Consider the following 18083-nt stretch of genomic DNA (forward strand, 5'->3'; position numbering starts at 1 on the left):
AGCAAGACATCCGGGCTATGTGTGGCATTGTAGGGAAGATGGCGACACTTATCCTCCCTGCTGATTGGATCAAAAACTGGGAAAAATCTGGAAAACATGAGTTGTAAGTAGAATTATAATGTTAAATTAGGCACAGGAGTATCATGGTGTTATGGATTTGATGTTAGTTGCTAGATTATGGAACTAGTTAAGCGACAATCCTCGTACAAAACCTGTCAGCTTGCAATGTGAACTAGCTGGCTAGCTAGCTTTTAAGCTAGCTATCAAGCCTTGCCCATCATTGGCTCGCAATCTACCTCACTGTATTTTACTCCAAATATCAAGATAGTTACAGCTAGACTTGGGCATCAGCGACGAAGTATAGCTAAGAATTAAAAAGTTCGACTCAGACGTCAATAAATGTGAGTTGTTTATTGTGGCTGGCTAGCTAGCAGCATGCATGCGACCAGGTTGTGTTTAGCAAACGTTCAAGCTAGCCTAGCTAGAGCTAGCTTTGTTCCTATATCTAGCCAGCTATGTATATCCTAGCTGTTCGTGGACAGCCAATCACCAATATATCATATGGCTAGTTAGCTAACAGTTAGCGAGTTTAACGTTAGCCTAGTTGCTAGCTAGCATTAGATAGTTGGAGGGAAATAACTCGCTTGCTAGCCAAGTAAGTACACGACTAGCTAACGTTGGGCTGCAAATGCTGACAACTAGTACGACCATATTTTTCTTGACATAGCTTCTTGTTGTAAGTGTAGTTTACTTGGCTAGCTAGCTAACTGCGACAATATTAAAGTTGCCTTTATCAGTGACGATAGTAGCACACTAGCTAGCTTTTAGTAAGATTGCGTTCAGGACTAACTGTTGATGCATTTGTTTGTGTTCACAATAACCTGCACATGCCAGTCCTGAACAAACCTAGCTAGTTAGACTTGCACTAAGTAGTAGCTAGGATTGTTAAATTGGGATTGTTGGGAATTAGTTTGACCTAATATCCAATACCAGCTGGCATTTCTTCAACGCAGGCAGTACGTTGTAAAACAACTAACTAAGTCTAATGGGGTCCCTAAGAATGAAATATTTTGTAAGTTGTTTATACTTTTATTAGAAGTAAGTCAATGCCATCTCATGGTGGCTGTACTCGTTTCTTTACAGTGTGCAACTGTGTAAGGATCTTACAGAGAAATCGAATCATGACAGCACGTTAAAAGGTAAGAGTGCATATAACCGAAACCTTGCTTTCAGATTCAATACCAGCTATTTGATATGGTACTTGCCAGTACAAAATATATGAATGATTTAAGAATAACGATCTGTATTATGAGATATAAGTCATTTTAGTGTGGTTGTCATTAGAACTTAGCAGGGATATGTAGACTAACTCGCATAACTATTAATGGGCTAATCTATTTTTTAACAATTTAAAAACAAGTTTTGAGAACGAGAGACGGGTGCTAACTCGTAGGAGCCAGAATGCCATGATAGTGGTTAGACTTGTTTTTAATAGGCACAACACTCAATTCTTCATCCATTCATTCCTCTTGGGCCTGCAGACATACAGGCTGCCCTGTACGAACTCTGCTGGCATGTTGTACAGGGCAATTTCAAGTTGGACCTCGCTGCGACAGTCCTTGGCGACATGATGGTAAGGACGTTTTCAGACGGTCCTTCAAGGCCTCAAGGGTTTCAGTGTGGCGTCATTTGGGTCTGTCTGATGACAGCCGCGCTTTACAAGGATGTGGACAACACATGTGCTTGTTGAAAGAGGGCAGGAACGTGGCCAACCAGATGATGTTGGAAGAACCGCCTTTTGTTTTTATTAATCCGTTGCAGCCTTGTTCCTTGTTTGTAATGACCCCATTTGATTTCCAGGAACTGCGAGACGACATGCCGTCTATTTTAGCAGATGTTTTCAGTATATTAGGTAGGTATGAGTTTGAGGTCCATTTTATGTGGTGTTTCCAAAGATGAAATCGAATGCACTTCGAAGTATTGCGTCTTTTGCCATCAAGTTGCAAGTGAAACATTTCACATGCCGTACGTTTTCTTGCCCTGTTTTCCAGATATAGAGACGGGGGCGATGGAGGAAAAAAATAAACGCGACCATTATACACAGTTGGTTGGCGCTTGTCTGGTAAGAGTCTCATTTCGAAAAGCGGGTTATGTTTTCTTTTCATGCTGATAAACTCACTGGGTGGCACTGTTGTCCAACAAAGAACGTAGCCGTTGCACTTTCCTGTCCTCACCGTCTATAGGTATATAAATGAGTAACTGAAATGAAAACAAAAACCTAAATATAACAATTTTTTGGACTGTTGTCAGCTTAATTCAAAACTCGTACTCTAAATATGTAAAATCTCACCCATATCTAATTGCTAATGTTATTGTGTCGTGCTCAGTTCAACTGCATTTCAACTGCACATGGTCTTTATTAATATATCGCTATCTTATTCCCGTTTTTCCAGTTGTTTGTGCCGGATGCTATCCTGAAAGAAAGGCTGGACCCAGAGACCCTGGAGTCCCTGGGACTCATAAAACAGGCTCATCAGTTCAACCAGAAAATAGTCAAAATCAAGACGAAACTCTTGTAAGTCTTGGCTTTGTCCATCGCAGCTGAAGCAGGGCTGTAATTGTCGCCAGCAGGGGTGAATGTCCAGTGTTATGACAGTTGGGTTTGGTCAAACAGGATGAGACGTTTCATCTTGTTTTGCCTTTCACGCATCAAGGCGTGTGCGTAACTCTGCAATATCTTTTAAAGTAGCATATGAAGTGGGCTGACTAACCCATTAGCGACGGCGGAAAAGGCCAAGTGACACACAGTCACCGGCATTTTCCCTTCCGGCATAAAGTATCCTTTTCTAAGCCTGCCTGTGCTGTGTTAGTCTGCTGCGCGCTGTCACGTCCCCCCCCCCCCCCCGCGTTTCCTCGGTCCCCATCAGCCGAAGCTCTAAAGAAAAATTAAATAAAAAACGGGATCGTTCACCTGATCGAATTTGTGATTTCAACATGGCAGCCGCATGTCAAGTCAGGGAGTTGAAAAGCAGCTGTTTAATTAGCAACGGATGACATTCCGTTGGGATTATCTACCACAGGAGCGGGGGGGGGAACGGACGGACGTGATTACAATACATATCGTGTGAAGACAAAGTTGGGGGGGGGGGGGGGGGTTGTACTTTTGAAGTCTCCCATGCAGCCACTCTGGATGTGTTTTTCATATCGAGTTTTGCCTCCCCGACAGCTACAAGCAGCAGAAGTTCAACCTGCTGAGAGAGGAGAACGAGGGCTACGCCAAGCTGATCACGGAGCTGGGCCAAGACCTGTCTGGCAGCATCACCAGCCTCCTCGTCCTGGAGAGCATCAAGTCTCTCATAGGTACCAAACAGCCGCCTGGTCTCTCGCCTCCACCAAAGCCTTCTCCTTTTCTAAACGACCAGGTCGACCTCGCGCTTCTGCGTCTCGGCTTCGTCGACGATAGGTGTGACGAGGTTTTGGGGCCTCTCACGAGCCCCCGAACGTAATGGAGATTTGAAACGAGGCAGGCGGCTCGCACACTTTCCAGCTCAAACCTTGCCCCCACGGCTGATGTGTTTGTTCCATTACAACCAGATCCGCCCGCTTCCCTTGAATGGGTCTCTCATCTCTTTTTTTCTTTTCTTCTTCTGCCAAGTCTGTACTTTTTGATTGTATACATTTTTTCAATGTCTTCCCCCCCCCTCCCCCTTTTCCCAGGATGCTTCAACCTCGACCCCAACCGCGTGCTCGACATCATCCTGGAGGTGTACGAGTGCCGCTCCGACCAGGACGAGTTCTTCCTCCCGCTCATCAAGTCGTACATGTGCGAGCCCCTCACGCTCTGCCACATCCTGGGCTTCAAGTTCAAGTTCTGCCAGGTGAGGCCTCCCGTCTGGCGCTGGGCCCTCCTCCTCCCCCTCCGCCGCAGCAGCCACTCCGGGGCACAGACAGACAGGGGAGCAGAGAAATGACTGCCCCCCCCTCGGGCGGGATCCATAAGCCATTTGGATGAGAAAGTCTGCCGAGGCGTAGCGACGAGGGCATCATTCTTCTCCCGGATCCCGAAGTTCTCCTGATTTTTATCGCCCGACCGCAGGATCGAGAGAGAGAGAGAGAGAGAGGGGTGCAGTCAAACGTGATGGGCATAGCGATTTGTCTGACAGTCCGAAATCAACACTGGGGCTTCGAGACCTGACTCCAGACTGAATTCGTAGTTCTGTTGGAATGCGCCAGGTCGCCCCGTGCCTCCATGAATGAGATTCTCCCATTAGAATCCAGTTTTTCTCAAAATATTCTCTCTCTGTCTCTCTCTCTCAGGAGCCCAACGAGGAGACTCCTAGGTCGCTCTACCACATCGCCGCCGCCCTCCTGCACCACAACCTCATAGAGCTGGAGGACATCTACGTGCACGTAAGGACCATTCGGTTCCTCCCACCCCCTCCCCCCCTCCCCATACGTGGTTGACCGTATCCCGTCACGGGTATGAGATCAGTTACGGCCCTGACCTGTGGTGCCCCGTGTCCCGTCCCCCGTCCCCCTCCCAGCTCATGCCCCTGGACGCCGCCATCGTGGAGGAGCACAAGCGCGACATCACCGAGGCCAAGCAGATCGCCCGCAAGCTCACCATGGTGGTGGTGCCCTCGGAGAAGAGCGAGGACAAGGACAGGGAGAAGGACAAAGAGGAGGAGAAGAACGACAAGGTAAACACGCGGCCCCCTGCCCCCCCCCCCCCCCACACACACACTCTGGTGCCCCCCCCCCCCCTGCTCATGTGACTTTCTCAGGAAATGAGTCACGTCGGAACCAGCAGTCGACCGGCTCCATCGGTCAGACAGGTTTTCTGTCGGGGCGACTGAAGACGAGGGGCTCTCAGCGCCGGAGGAGACAAAACGAGGTTCCGGCAGAGTCGAAAAGGGATCACGACCCTGACATACAGCCGTGCACACGACTGCCCCCCCCCCCCCCCCCCCCCCCCCCTTCTCACCAGCTGCCCGCGTTCTAGCGCCCGCATTAACAAACAGCCACTCTGAAGGCCTTCTGTAGGCCTTATTTTTTAAAAATAACTCGTGCCCTGCAGCCCGGGCTCCAGACTGTCAGAACGCATCTCGCTTTGATGTGGACGGCTGAATCATGCTGGCGCTCAATCGGGCGTAATCAGCATTAAATTCATCCATTGTTGTTGTTGTGTGTTATTTTTGTTCGATGCCTGTGAACGGTAATCCTTCTTCGTAAACTGGAACCATTACACTTCAAAAATCCCCTCACTTTCTTTGCTAGTTTTGGGGGGGGGGGGGGGGGGGGGGGACAGGAGATCTGTGCAGTGAAATGGGTCATGCTGCAGGACCCGTCTCATCCCCAGTTCGCCGCCTCTGACAGCTCTGCCCTGTTACCGTGTCCTGTCACAGTCGCTCGTGTCCCAGAGTCCCAGACGAGCGGAGCGCGGCGTCAGATAGGACCAAGAGTCTTCGACAGTGAACGGCTCCACCCCCTCCCTCCCACCCGACCCCCTCCCTCCCACCCGACCCCCTCCCCCGGTCCCTGCGTTGGGAGAAAATAACACCCTGGGATTTACAAGCCAAGCTCTTTTTATGTTTGCAAATCCTCTGGAACCCCTTTTAATGAGGGCTGTGTACAGTAGGAGATCCTATAGGCCACTGATCATGGTGCAGCGGAGCCCGAGAGTGAAGCTAGATCTAATGCTCAATGACTAACCACCGCTCCCCTAATTGCCTCGAGACTCAATGAAGCCACTGCTTACCCCACACACACACGCACGCTCTCTCTCATCATGCTGTGTTTGCCCTCAGCCTCCGGATAACCAGAAGCTGGGTCTGTTGGAGGCGCTGTTGAGGATCGGCGATTGGCAGCACGCCCAGAGCATTATGGACCAGATGCCCGCCTTCTACGCCACCTCGCACAGGGCCATCGCCCTGGCCCTGTGCCAGCTGCTGCACCTGAGCGTGGAGCCGCTGTACCGCAGGTGCCCACACACACACACGCGCGCGTACACACATTCACTTAGCAACCCAGCCACACGCTGGCGGGAACAAGAATGCACACGCAAGCTCCTGTCATGGCATGCCAGAGTCTACTCCCCTCCCTCCCTCCCTCCCTCTCCAGACCAGGACTCCTCCCCCCAACACCAGCTTGTTGATGTCACAATGCGCCAACAAACAAACAAACACGCAGCAACAGAAGACCCGAAGGGCCGTCTTGGCGCGTGTTCCTCGCGGCACTCTCTCATCCCAGCGTGTGTTCTCCCCTCCACAGAGCCGGGGTCCCCAAGGGGGCCAAGGGCTGCGTGCTGCGGCCCCTCAGGAGCAAGAGGGCCCCGCGGCCGGCCGAGACCTTCGAGGACCTGCGGCGGGACGCCTTCCGCATGCTCTGCTACCTGGGGCCCCACCTCTCCCACGATCCCATCCTCTTCGCCAAGATCGTGCGCCTGGGCAAGGGCTTCATGAAAGAGGTACCTGGGGGGGGGGGGGGGTTGTGAGGTTTCGAATGAGGCAATTCCACCCGTTTTTGAGTGTCAAACGACGATCGATGTCAACTCCTTGTGCATTTTTCACCCCCTCCCTCCCTCCAGTACCAAAGCGACAGTCGAAACGAAGTCAAAGACAAAATGGTGAGTCGTCTGGATAATCCGTCGGGCGCACCTTAACACTCCCGAGGTGTTCAGCAGGCCTGGTGTTCTATCACGCACACACACACACACACACACACTGCGGAGGGGTGTTGTAACCGGCGCCCCGCTCCGTCCCAGGACACGCTGCTGAGTTGCTTCCTGAGTATCGCCGACCAGGTGCTGCTGCCCTCGCTGTCCCTGATGGAGTGCAACGCCTGCATGTCGGAGGAGCTCTGGGGCCTCTTCAAGCTCTTCCCCTACCAGCACAGGTGAGCAACACACACACACACACAGGCAGCAGCACGAGTAAGTCGAATTTCCCCCGTCTGTTTGGAGAAGATTTTTTTTCCCCCCCACAGAAACGGCAAGCAAGTGGGTTTTAGTTCTTTTAATATTCTCAGCCCCTCGCAGCGCTGCTTGCTGTATTTGTAGTATTTGAACCCCCCCCGTCTCCCAGAGATGCGCGACGGTAATCCCACCCACCTGTGTTCTACCTGTGTGCCCTCTCAGATACCGGCTGTACGGGCAGTGGAAGAACGAGACGTACACCAGCCACCCACTGCTGGTGAAGGTCAAAGCTCAGACCGTGGACCGCGCCAAATACATCATGAAGTGAGTCACACCGCCGCCGCTGCTGTGCCCACCCGCTCCGAGTCCTCCACCGCCGCCATCCGCAGCCTCCCTCTCTCCTCGTGGTCGCGTGGCAATTACCAGTCCCGTGTCACACCCACCCACCATCCATGCCTATCCTTTTCTTTCATTCTTTCTCCATTTCATTATTTTCTTCACACACACACACACACACACGCGCGTTTCGTAAACACTCTGTGCTCCTGTGAAGGCGCTGCCAGCGATTGTTTCAGCCTGCGTGTGTGTGTGATCGCCATGACAAGAGGAGCTGCCTCAGAGGCAGTGTGTGTGTGTAACCACTCCCTACATGCATCACTGGATCTGGATTCGGTCGAAGGGGGACACTTTGGTGTTTGTGTGAGACATGCGAGGAGGACGGCGCGAGTGGGACCCCCAGACAAACGTTTCGCCGTGGCCTTTCTTGGCCGAGAGGGAGGGAAAGAGTGTGGGTGTGTGTGTGTGTGTGGTGCCCACGAGCCGAGTGCGAGAGCGTAGGATGGCGACCATCGAAACAGAAGTCGCGATGGAGGGTTTCGGCGCCGCAGCCGTCTCGCTCGGAGGGTGGGGCGGATCAAGCCCTCGTGTCTCTGCGGAGGGGGGCGAGCGGTGAAGTCTGTGCTTTGACGCAACTCAAGTGCCCCGGAGACCTGTTCTCTCCCTCCCTCCCTCCCTCACCCTGTCTCTGATTATTCATCTGCTTTTTGTTCGCCGGGCGGGTTGTTGTTTTGGCGTGGGCGGGGTGGGTAGGTTGGGCTGAAGCAGTCAGCCTCGATTTGGCAGACCGGTTTTTGACGGACAGTACTACCACCCGACGGGGAACACTGGGAGATGTTCTCCCGGTTTGGCAGTGCTGTGGTTCATTGATGTGTGTGTGTGTGTGTGTGTGTGTGAGAGAGCAGGCCCTCAGACTGCCATCACCATGGGCTTCCTTTATGGTGCCACGCGACGTTGTGCAACAAGCTGCATGGCTGACGTCGACCGACTTATTATTTATATACTCGTTTACTTGGCGTCGATGGAACTGAAATATTTGTACGCGCGACATGCAATGAACTTGTCTCAGGTGTCCGTGTGCGTCTGTCAAGTACGTTTCTACCTCCTTCCATCTCGAGCTCCTCTCGAGCCCTGAGAAGGTGAATGCGTTGCCCCGGCCCCCGACACCTTCAAGTAAAACGCCTTTTGATCTCTTGTCTCCCTCCCCCCCTCCCCTCTCCCTCCAGACGCTTGACCAAAGAGAACGTGAAGCCGTCTGGACGCCAGATAGGCAAGCTGAGCCACAGCAACCCCACCATCCTCTTTGACTACGTACGTATTCCCCTCTTCCCTCTTGTCCTTGTTCTCCCCGACCAGGTTGATTTGGATTCATTTCTCATCGTCTCCGTGTCCCGATCGCCGAGATGAGAGGAGCGCTTGCCGACGCCACGCCGCGTGAATGATGCTCCGCAGCGCCTCTGAATAGCTAATGCCTTCCTTCACGTCAGCCTCGACAGTGACTAACGCCCCCCCCCCGTCCGCCGTCCGCTAATATCTGGAGATGGGGCGTGAGAGATGTATGTTTTCTTTTTAAAGGCGTTTGCTATAGATAAGGATGGGCCGCCGTTAAGACGAACTGCTGAAAGCGTGCGGGGGGGGGGGGGGGGGGGAGGGGGGGGGGACTGAATGTCTCTGCGACTCTCTTTATTCTTCATCGGGCTGTCTTGGGACAGAACATCCTCCTCACCTCCCCTCCCCCCCTCCCCTTCCCTCGTGGCATAAGCCTTAAATCTCTCATCTCGAATGCGACTTGAGCAGAGCAGGCGTCCAAACATGGAGAGGAGCAAGGGGGTTTGGAGATGAGCCGGGGTCTGTGTGTGTGTGTGTGTGTGGGGGGGGGTGCCTCAGCGGGACATTAATGGAATGAGAAAGGGCCTGGCTCATGCTGACAGAGTAGGGAGGAGGGAGGCTGAAGAGGGAGGGTACACTGAGTCAGGAGCTGTGTACCTCTCTTGGCCCCTGGGGGGCCCCTGCTCCGAGATCCCCCTCCCTGCCTCCTCCACTGTACCTCCACCTCTCTGCCCTATTCAACATCAAGTCCCCGGCCTGCTCTGTCTCCCAAACACAACATCAAGGGCAGGTCACGGGCGGCCTTGTCTCCTGAAATACCCCCACGCCCTTACGTAACCCTCCCAGCTTCGGTGTTACGTAAGTCGGCTTCGGTAACGCCCCGGAAAGCGACCCCAAGACGTTGAGTCGTCGTCGTGTGTAGAGCTAGGCCCTAGGGCTAGCTGCTAGGATATCCCTCGGACCCGAATCCAGACGCGCGGGAGTGAAGCCCTTTTATGGACCTGGTGTTTGGCCCCGCAGATCCTGTCTCAGATCCAGTGGTACGACAACCTCATCGGCCCCGTGGTGGACTCCCTGAAATACCTCACCTCGCTCAACTATGACGTCATGGCCTGTATCCTTTCCACCGGCGTACGGTGCGTACGCGTGGGTCTGAGCCGTCTGACAGGGGAGGGAGGGAGGGTGGGTGGGGTCTGTTTCGAAAACGCATGTCAGTTTTGTCGTTTTTTTTGGCCCCCTTAACCCCGCCCCTTGCCAGACTGCATCATCGAGGCACTGGCCAATCCCGAGAAGGAGAAGATGAAGCACGACGACACCACCATCTCCTCCTGGCTCCAGAGTAAGTGGCCCTGCGACGGCCAGGCTGGTCCGACCATGGTGTGTGTGTGTGTCTCGATCAATGTGGTCGTTGACTCCAGGTGCTTAACCCGCGTCATCAACTGTTGTTTTTCTCCCCCCCCCCCCTGATATCCCACAGGCCTGGCTAGTCTGTGCGGAGCCGTGTTCCGAAAATACCCCATCGAGTTAGCCGGGCTCCTGCAGTACGTGACCAATCAGCTGAAAGCAGGGAAGAGGTAAGATTGGCCGTCGAGGGGGGGAGGGGTGGGGTTGATTGAGGGGGGCGATTGTAGACTTGCGACGGATCATCAGGATGGGGGTTTTCTCCACTGCGGCTGTCCACGATCTGGGGGGGGGGGGGGGTCTGGGCTGAGCCGCTGAGTAATGTGGTGCTGACGGTGGAGGCCGGTGACTGTGTGGGTGTTTGGTCCTCCAGCCCCTGTCCTCTCTCGCCATACAGGCGTGGGGGGGGGGGTGTAATTATCTCAGCGCCGGCCTCTCCGTAGCGGCTGGTGTCAGCAGGTAGTGAATCACAAGGCGGAGCGGTTTCCGGGCCCTTCCGCCACGGGCGCCACGGCTCGCTGAAAACAAGGCCGCGGAATATCACCACCCCCCCCCCCCAACCCGCCATTGTTCCTCGTTTCTCTGCGCCCGTGCCAAGGAAGCGCTCACTGTGCGTGTGTGTGTTTGTGTCCCTCCTCTTCTGCAGCTTCGACCTGCTCATCCTGAAGGAGGTGGTGCAGAAGATGGCCGGCATCGAGATCACGGACGAGATGACCCTGGAGCAGCTGGAGGCCATGACCGGAGGGGAACAGCTCAAAGCTGAGGTACAGCCCCTCCCCCAAACACACACACACACACAGCGGTCGTGAGCCCCCCCTCCCCCGGTCGAGTGCGCCTCGTCAACCCCGGCTGCTCCTCCATCCCACAGGGAGGCTACTTCGGCCAGATCCGCAACACCAAGAAGTCGTCCCAGCGGCTGAAGGACGCCCTGCTGGACCACGAGCTGGCCCTGCCCCTGTGTCTGCTGATGGCGCAGCAGCGCAACGGGGTGGTGTTCCTGGAGGGCGGCGAGAAGCACCTCAAGCTCGTGGGCAAGCTCTACGACCAGGTAGCCCCCCCCCGCCGCCGGCCGAACGGCCCTCCTTTACACCCAATGATTAGCGTTTGTTGGTTATTATCGAGATATGGGGGGGGGGGCAAAGTGCACTGGGTTCTCTTGGTTGTGTAATTGCATCATTAGTCTCTTACCTCCTATGCTTCCTTTGGACGCTGTGTTTGTAGCGATGTGACCCAACTTGAGAATGAACTCCGCTCCAGTTCCCCCGTGCCTCTTCTAGGTCATGAGCTCGGCTCCTCCGTAATCACCCCACTTGCACCCCCCCCCCTCCTCCACGCGCGGTATCGGGGCACGCCCTGACGGATGGCTTTAATAAAGCCAGGTTTGGCTCGGCAAGCAAATGAGGAGCCGTGGGGATCCCCCCCCCCCCCCTTTTCCTCCAGTGTAAAAGAATGCTCACTCGCCCCCCCCCCTCTCTCCTCTCGCCCTTCCCCAGTGTCACGACACCCTGGTCCAGTTCGGCGGCTTCCTGGCCTCCAACCTGAGCACGGAGGACTACATCAAGCGCGTGCCCTCCATCGACATCCTCTGCAACCAGTTCCACACCCCCCACGACGCCGCCTTCTTCCTGTCCAGGCCCATGTACGCCCATCAGATCCTGGTGAGTACAGCCCTCCAGCCTCAGCCCCTAGCCCCAGTCTCCAGCCTCAGCCCCAGTCTCCAGCCTCAGCCCCTAGCCCCAGCCTCAGCCCCTAGCCCCAGTCTCAGCCCCAGTCTCCAGCCTCAGCCCCAGCCCCTAGCCCCAGTCTCCAGCCTCAGCCCCTAGCCCCAGCCTCAGCCCCTAGCCTCAGCCCCTAGCCCCAGTCTCCAGCCTCAGCCCCTAGCCCCAGCCTCAGCCCCCAGCCTCAGCCCCCAGCCTCAGCCCCTAGCCCCAGCCTCAGCCCCTAGCCCCAGTCTCCAGCCCCAGCCCCTAGCCCCAGTCTCCAGCCTCAGCCCCTAGCCCCAGCCTCAGCCCCTAGCCTCAGCCCCTAGCCCCAGTCTCCAGCCTCAGCCCCTAGCCCCAGCCTCAGCCCCCAGCCTCAGCCCCCAGCCTCAGCCCCTAGCCCAGCCTCAGCCCCTAGCCCCAGTCTCCAGCCTCAGCCCCTAGCCCCAGTCTCCAGCCTCAGCCCCTAGCCCCAGCCTCAGCCCCCCAGCCGGGGTTCAAAACAAAGCCCATCCTACCCCCCACTCCCAACAGGGCCCTTTCTCCGAGAGAGGGATGGACGTGCGTCCAGAGCCCTGACACAAACAAGCCCCCCTGGCCTCTCCCGCCTCGTACCGCGAGCCGCCGTCCCTAACCGCGGCGTGAAACGTCCCCGTGTCCCCCTTTGGCCCCACACGGTGCCGTCACGCCGCCCCGCCCCCCCCCCCCCCCCCCCCCCCCCGAACCAATTGCGTTTTGACGCGCGTTCATTGCTGGCGGGTCCTTGAGAGCGCGATCGGACACGGTTCTCTCCCCGTTGTGATTTATACACGCGCCCCGGGGATAAGCCAAACTAACTCAGCGGTCTACCTCAGCAGAATGCCCCCCCCCCCCCCTGCAGCACTAGAACGACCTGCTTTTAGGAGAGTCTGGCTGTAAGTGACGCTGTGGGAAAGTGGGAAGAAGAGGAAAAAAAGATTGAGCCTGGTCTAATTCTTTCCCCTTGGCGCGGGGGGGGGGGGGGGGTTTCAAGGCAGTCATGGCGAAGTCAGAAGCATATTCGTAGGATATGAGTCAATCGCTGTGGGCTGTACCCAAACACTCCATCCTTTAAATAGGATATTCTCCATATTTCCCAGAGACACATCATGTAATGGTATGTTTTGTTTACTGCAATGGTCTTAACGATTCATTCAACCTAAATAATAGCTGCTATAAGTTGACGTCACTCGAGCAAGATGTAGTGCACACTAGCGTGCACTTGGGAAAGGATGAGAGAGAGAGAGGGAGGGACAGAGAGGATGAGAAAGGCAGGGAGTAAGCCATCAAAAGGTCGCTTGGGGACTTCATTCAGGATTTGGCCCCGGACCTGCTTTATATGAACAAGTGTGTCCCATGGCTGGACAAGCAGCCCCCAGCCTGATCACTCTCTCTCACCCCCCCCCTCCCCCACAGTTCAAGTACTGACCTCCCTCTCTCTCTCCCCCTCCCCCCTCAGTTCAAGTACTGACCTCCCTCTCTCTCTCCCCCCCTCCCCCCTCAGTTCAAGTACTGACCTCCCTCTCTCTCCCCCCCTCCCCCCTCAGTTCAAGTACTGACCTCCCTCTCTCCCCCTCCCCCCTCAGTTCAAGTACTGACCTCCCTCTCCCCCTCCTCCCTCAGTTCAAGTACTGACCTCCCTCTCTCTCTCCCCCCCTCCCCCCTCAGTTCAAGTACTGACCTCCCCCTCCCCCCTCAGTTCAAGTACTGACCTCCCTCTCTCTCCCCCCCTCCCCCCTCAGTTCAAGTACTGACCTCCCTCTCCCCCTCCCCCCTCAGTTCAAGTACTGACCTCTCTCTCCCCCCCTCCCCCCTCAGTTCAAGTACTGACCTCCCTCTCTCTCTCCCCCCCTCCCCCCTCAGTTCAAGTACTGACCTCCCTCTCCCCCTCAGTTCAAGTACTGACCTCCCTCTCCCCCTCCCCCCTCAGTTCAAGTACTGACCTCCCTCTCCCCCTCCCCCCTCAGTTCAAGTACTGACCTCTCTCTCCCCCCCTCCCCCCTCAGTTCAAGTACTGACCTCCCTCTCCCCCTCCCCCCTCAGTTCAAGTACTGACCTCCCTCTCCCCCTCCCCCCTCAGTTCAAGTACTGACCTCTCTCTCCCCCCCTCCCCCCTCAGTTCAAGTACTGACCTCTCTCTCGCCCCCTCCCCCCTCAGTTCAAGTACTGACCTCCCTCTCTCTCTCCCCCCCTCCCCCCTCAGTTCAAGTACTGACCTCCCTCTCCCCCTCCCCCCTCAGTTCAAGTACTGACCTCCCTCTCCCCCTCCCCCCTCAGTTCAAGTACTGACCTCCCTCTCCCCCTCCCCCCTCAGTTCAAGTACTGACCTCTCTCTCGCCCCCTCCCCCCTCAGTTCAAGTACTGACCTCCCTCTCTCTCTCCCCCCCTCCCCCCTCAGTTCAAGTACTGACCTCCCTCTCCCCCTCCCCCCTCAGTTCAAGTACTGACCTCCCTCTCCCCCTCCCCCCTCAGTTCAAGTACTGACCTCTCTCTCCCCCCCTCCCCCCTCAGTTCAAGTACTGACCTCTCTCTCTCCCCCTCCCCCCTCAGTTCAAGTACTGACCTCCCTCTCTCTCTCCCCCCCTCCCCCCTCAGTTCAAGTACTGACCTCCCTCTCCCCCCCCCCCCTCAGTTCAAGTACTGACCTCCCTCTCCCCCTCCCCCCTCAGTTCAAGTACTGACCTCCCTCTCCCCCTCCCCCCTCAGTTCAAGTACTGACCTCCCTCTCCCCCTCCCCCCTCAGTTCAAGTACTGACCTCTCTCTCCCCCCCTCCCCCCTCAGTTCAAGTACTGACCTCTCTCTCTCCCCCTCCCCCCCTCAGTTCAAGTACTGACCTCCCTCTCTCTCTCCCCCCCTCCCCCCTCAGTTCAAGTACTGACCTCCCTCTCCCCCTCCCCCCTCAGTTCAAGTACTGACCTCCCTCTCCCCCTCCCCCCTCAGTTCAAGTACTGACCTCCCTCTCCCCCTCCCCCCTCAGTTCAAGTACTGACCTCTCTCTCCCCCCCTCCCCCCTCAGTTCAAGTACTGACCTCCCTCTCCCCCTCCCCCCTCAGTTCAAGTACTGACCTCTCTCTCTCTCCCCCCTCAGTTCAAGTACTGACCTCCCTCTCCCCCTCCCCCCTCAGTTCAAGTACTGACCTCTCTCTCTCCCCCCCCACAGTCCAAGTACGACGAGCTGAAGAAGGCCGAGAAGGGCAACAGGCAGCAGCAGAAGGTGCACAAGTACGTGGCGGCGTGCGACCTGGTGATGGGGCCCGTCCACGAGGCCGTGGTGTCGCTGCACCCGCCGCGCGTCTGGGACGACCTGCGGCCCCAGTTCTACGCCACCTTCTGGTCGCTGACCATGTACGACCTGGCCGTGCCCAACAACGCCTACGACCGCGAGGTCAACAAGCTCAAGGCCCAGGTGAAGGCCATCGAGGAGAACGCCGACATGGTGAGTGGACACCCCGCCCCCCGTCCCTCTCTCTCTCTTTTGGCCAAAGCTGCTCTCTTGCCCGGGCGAACCGCTAATCTCTCCCCTCGTTAGCGCCTCGTTAAACGCACTCCACAGCGCCCGGCGAGCGAGCGGCCGTCATGTAATATTTGAAGGCTTGATGGTCATTTCAGCCGGGGGGGGGGGGGGGCTTGTACACCGGGGGGATGGGGGGGTTGTACCCCTGAGGGATGCCGATAGCTTCCGTCTGCCTGCGGCGGCGGCGGCGGTGGGGACGATGACGTGACGGCGGCTAACCCGTGTGACTGTGTTCCTCCCCTGTGGCCCCTCCCCCCTCTCCCCTCAGCCCCTGAACAAGAAGAAGAAGGAGAAGGAGCGCTGCAAGGCCCTGCAGGACAAGCTGCAGGAGGAGGAGAAGAAGCAACTGGAGCACGTCCAGAGGGTGCTGCACCGCCTCAAGCTGGAGAAGGACAACTGGCTGCTCGCCAGTAGGTTGACCCCACCTCCGCACGCACACACACACACGTTATCAGAAATACCGGGAGACGGAATCGAATTTGAGAGGGAAATTATGATAAACGGGTTTCCGTGCTATTAACTTTCAATGGCATTGGGTTTGCTTTGTGATGGCTTATCGTTTCGGCGGACAGACAGACGTGTGTGTGTCCCAAAGGATACAAAAATGAGTTTGTGTACGCACACGCACAGCTCTCATTGGCACATCGCCTCTCCTTCACCTCCTATCGGGATATCGAAAGTGCCGACAGACTTAACGGTGTCGGGTTAGTGCCCCCGCAGCCCTGGCGGCAGCTGTCGCCTCGCTCTTTTCATCAAGTTACGCGTCAGTCATGTTTAACAAGTCCGCCCGAGCCACCACAGCCCCACTCTTTTGGAAGCGTCGGCTAACGCTAGCTCTCTAAATCACCCCTGCCCCTGCTCTCCTCAGGGTAACGGGAGCACGTCGTACAAACACGGGAAGTACGTTTGGAAAGCGCCCCGCCAGACTTCTCCTCTCATTGTGTGTTTGTGCGACCCTGATCCCCCCCCCCCCCCCCCCCTTCTCCCCAGAATCGAGCAAGAACGAGACCATCACCAAGTTCCTGCAGCTGTGCCTCTTCCCCCGCTGCATCTTCTCCGCCATCGACGCCGTCTACTGCGCCCGCTTCGTGGAGCTGGTGCACCAGCAGAAGACGCCCAACTTCTGCACCCTGCTCTGCTACGACCGGGTGAGGGGGACGAGAGACGCGCTGGGGGAGGGGTTGGTTGGTTGACCGTGGTTGTGTCTGTGTCAGTTGTTTTAGGGTGGTGAGGGTTGTAACGGTCCTCTCTCCCACCCCTCCTCCCCCCGCAGGTGTTCTCTGACATCATCTACACGGTGGCCAGCTGCACGGAGAACGAGTCGCGGCGCTACGGGCGCTTCCTGTGCTGCATGCTGGAGACGGTCACCCGCTGGCACAGCGACCGAGCCGTCTACGAGAAGGTGCCCGGCCTGACCCTCCCCCCTCCATCCCTTCATTCCTTCTCTCCTTTCCTTCCTTCCATCCTTCTTTCTTTTCTTTCTTCCACCCTTTCCTTCCTTTCGTCCTTGTTCTCTCCTTCCCTTCCATCTCTCCTTTCCTTCCTTCCTTCCTTCTTCTCTCCTTCCTTCCCTTCCTTCCTTCTCTCCTTTCCTTCCTTCCTTCCTTCTTCCATCCTTCTTTTCTTCCTTCCTTCCTTCTTCTTTCCTTCCTTCCTCACCATCCACCACTGAAGACATGGAAATCTAAAGCCACAGCTCATGAACATGGACAGAGCCCACAAGCTTGCAGTTCACCTGTGTGTGTGTGTGTGTTGCTCCTCCTCCAGGAGTGTGGGAACTACCCAGGGTTCGTCACCATCTTCAGAGCCACGGGCTTCGACGGGGGGAACAAAGCCGACCAGGTGGACTACGAGAACTTCCGGCACGTGGTCCACAAGTGGCACTACAAGCTGACCAAGGTGAGCTTCTCTTTCTTTCTGCTGCTTCCTTCTGCCCCCGGTTATTTCCAAAGTGGCCGTGTTTGTTTTTCATTGCACTACGTGGTCCAGTATTACTCAGGACAAGCCTGGGCCCAAATGTTGACTTCCCCCTTTTCTAGAGAATACGATCGTCTACGAGTTCAGAGCTGTGCGTGTGTTTGTACGGTCGTAACACAACCCCTTACACCCCCCTCGCTCCCTCCCCCCCCCAGGCCTCGGTCCACTGCCTAGAGACGGGCGAGTACACCCACATCCGGAACATTCTCATCGTGCTGACCAAGATCCTGCCCTGCTACCCCAAGGTGCTGAACCTGGGCCAGGCGCTGGAGTGTCGCGTCCACAAGATCTGCCTGGAGGAGAAGGAGAAGAGGCCCGACCTCTATGCCTTGGCCATGGGGTAACGCCGAGCTAACACCAACCCTCGTGTCACAGTGCAGCGTCCCCGCCGTACACAAGCTTTTAGGCAGAAGTGGGATTTAGCATTTAGGGTGTTTCGCGTGTGTGTGGGGGGTTGGGTGGGGGTGGAATTGCATTGTTCGTAATTTAAACATTGCGAACAATGTTCGATTTACTTAATGCCCGGGGTTATAAATGGCATCTCCTTGGTAGAAGAACAATATTCCCTCGCTGCAATCTTTTCCAATAAGTACCAGCGGCTCTCTGTGTTTGTGTATTCGTGTCTCGTTGTCGTTGTCGCTGTGTGTTGTGACGGTTCTAGTGTCGGTGTCTTTTTATGACATTTTGGCTCGCTACGAACGTGCACGATTTGATAACGCGTCGCCTGGTGCGGCTGGAATTGACTGGGCAACGGCTGTGGGGATTCTCCAGTGTTTCAGACGGGTCTAGAGAGGATTACGGAGGTGGAGGGATGAGGGACGGCTATTCATTTATTGTTGCCTGGATGGAATTTGTTTGGCTAGGACTCACCTGGCATCGCCAAGCTTCCAGCCA

General features: G+C 56.1%; 1 protein-coding gene across 2 annotated transcripts in view; it reads left to right on the forward strand.

Annotated features, from left to right (window-relative positions):
* thoc2 (THO complex 2) overlaps positions 1-18083 on the forward strand; it is a 26238-nt gene continuing 8155 nt past the window's right edge. For both annotated transcript variants that reach the window (XM_047050456.1, XM_047050457.1), the window contains exons 1-28: positions 1-103; positions 1144-1199; positions 1542-1633; positions 1861-1912; positions 2052-2122; positions 2454-2575; positions 3227-3360; positions 3718-3878; positions 4318-4410; positions 4545-4700; positions 5808-5980; positions 6271-6466; positions 6587-6625; positions 6764-6894; positions 7136-7237; positions 8476-8560; positions 9599-9692; positions 9837-9917; positions 10056-10152; positions 10626-10743; positions 10848-11027; positions 11473-11637; positions 14859-15134; positions 15481-15622; positions 16203-16360; positions 16486-16614; positions 16980-17111; positions 17345-17529. In XM_047050456.1, coding sequence (XP_046906412.1) covers positions 18-103; positions 1144-1199; positions 1542-1633; positions 1861-1912; positions 2052-2122; positions 2454-2575; positions 3227-3360; positions 3718-3878; positions 4318-4410; positions 4545-4700; positions 5808-5980; positions 6271-6466; positions 6587-6625; positions 6764-6894; positions 7136-7237; positions 8476-8560; positions 9599-9692; positions 9837-9917; positions 10056-10152; positions 10626-10743; positions 10848-11027; positions 11473-11637; positions 14859-15134; positions 15481-15622; positions 16203-16360; positions 16486-16614; positions 16980-17111; positions 17345-17529 — 3506 coding nt within the window. In that variant the 5' untranslated portion in view covers positions 1-17. The remainder of the gene's footprint in view (positions 104-1143; positions 1200-1541; positions 1634-1860; positions 1913-2051; positions 2123-2453; positions 2576-3226; positions 3361-3717; positions 3879-4317; positions 4411-4544; positions 4701-5807; positions 5981-6270; positions 6467-6586; positions 6626-6763; positions 6895-7135; positions 7238-8475; positions 8561-9598; positions 9693-9836; positions 9918-10055; positions 10153-10625; positions 10744-10847; positions 11028-11472; positions 11638-14858; positions 15135-15480; positions 15623-16202; positions 16361-16485; positions 16615-16979; positions 17112-17344; positions 17530-18083) is intronic.

This window comes from Hypomesus transpacificus, unplaced genomic scaffold (genome assembly GCF_021917145.1).
Source record: "Hypomesus transpacificus isolate Combined female unplaced genomic scaffold, fHypTra1 scaffold_116, whole genome shotgun sequence".
Taxonomy (NCBI): Eukaryota; Metazoa; Chordata; class Actinopteri; order Osmeriformes; family Osmeridae; genus Hypomesus; species Hypomesus transpacificus.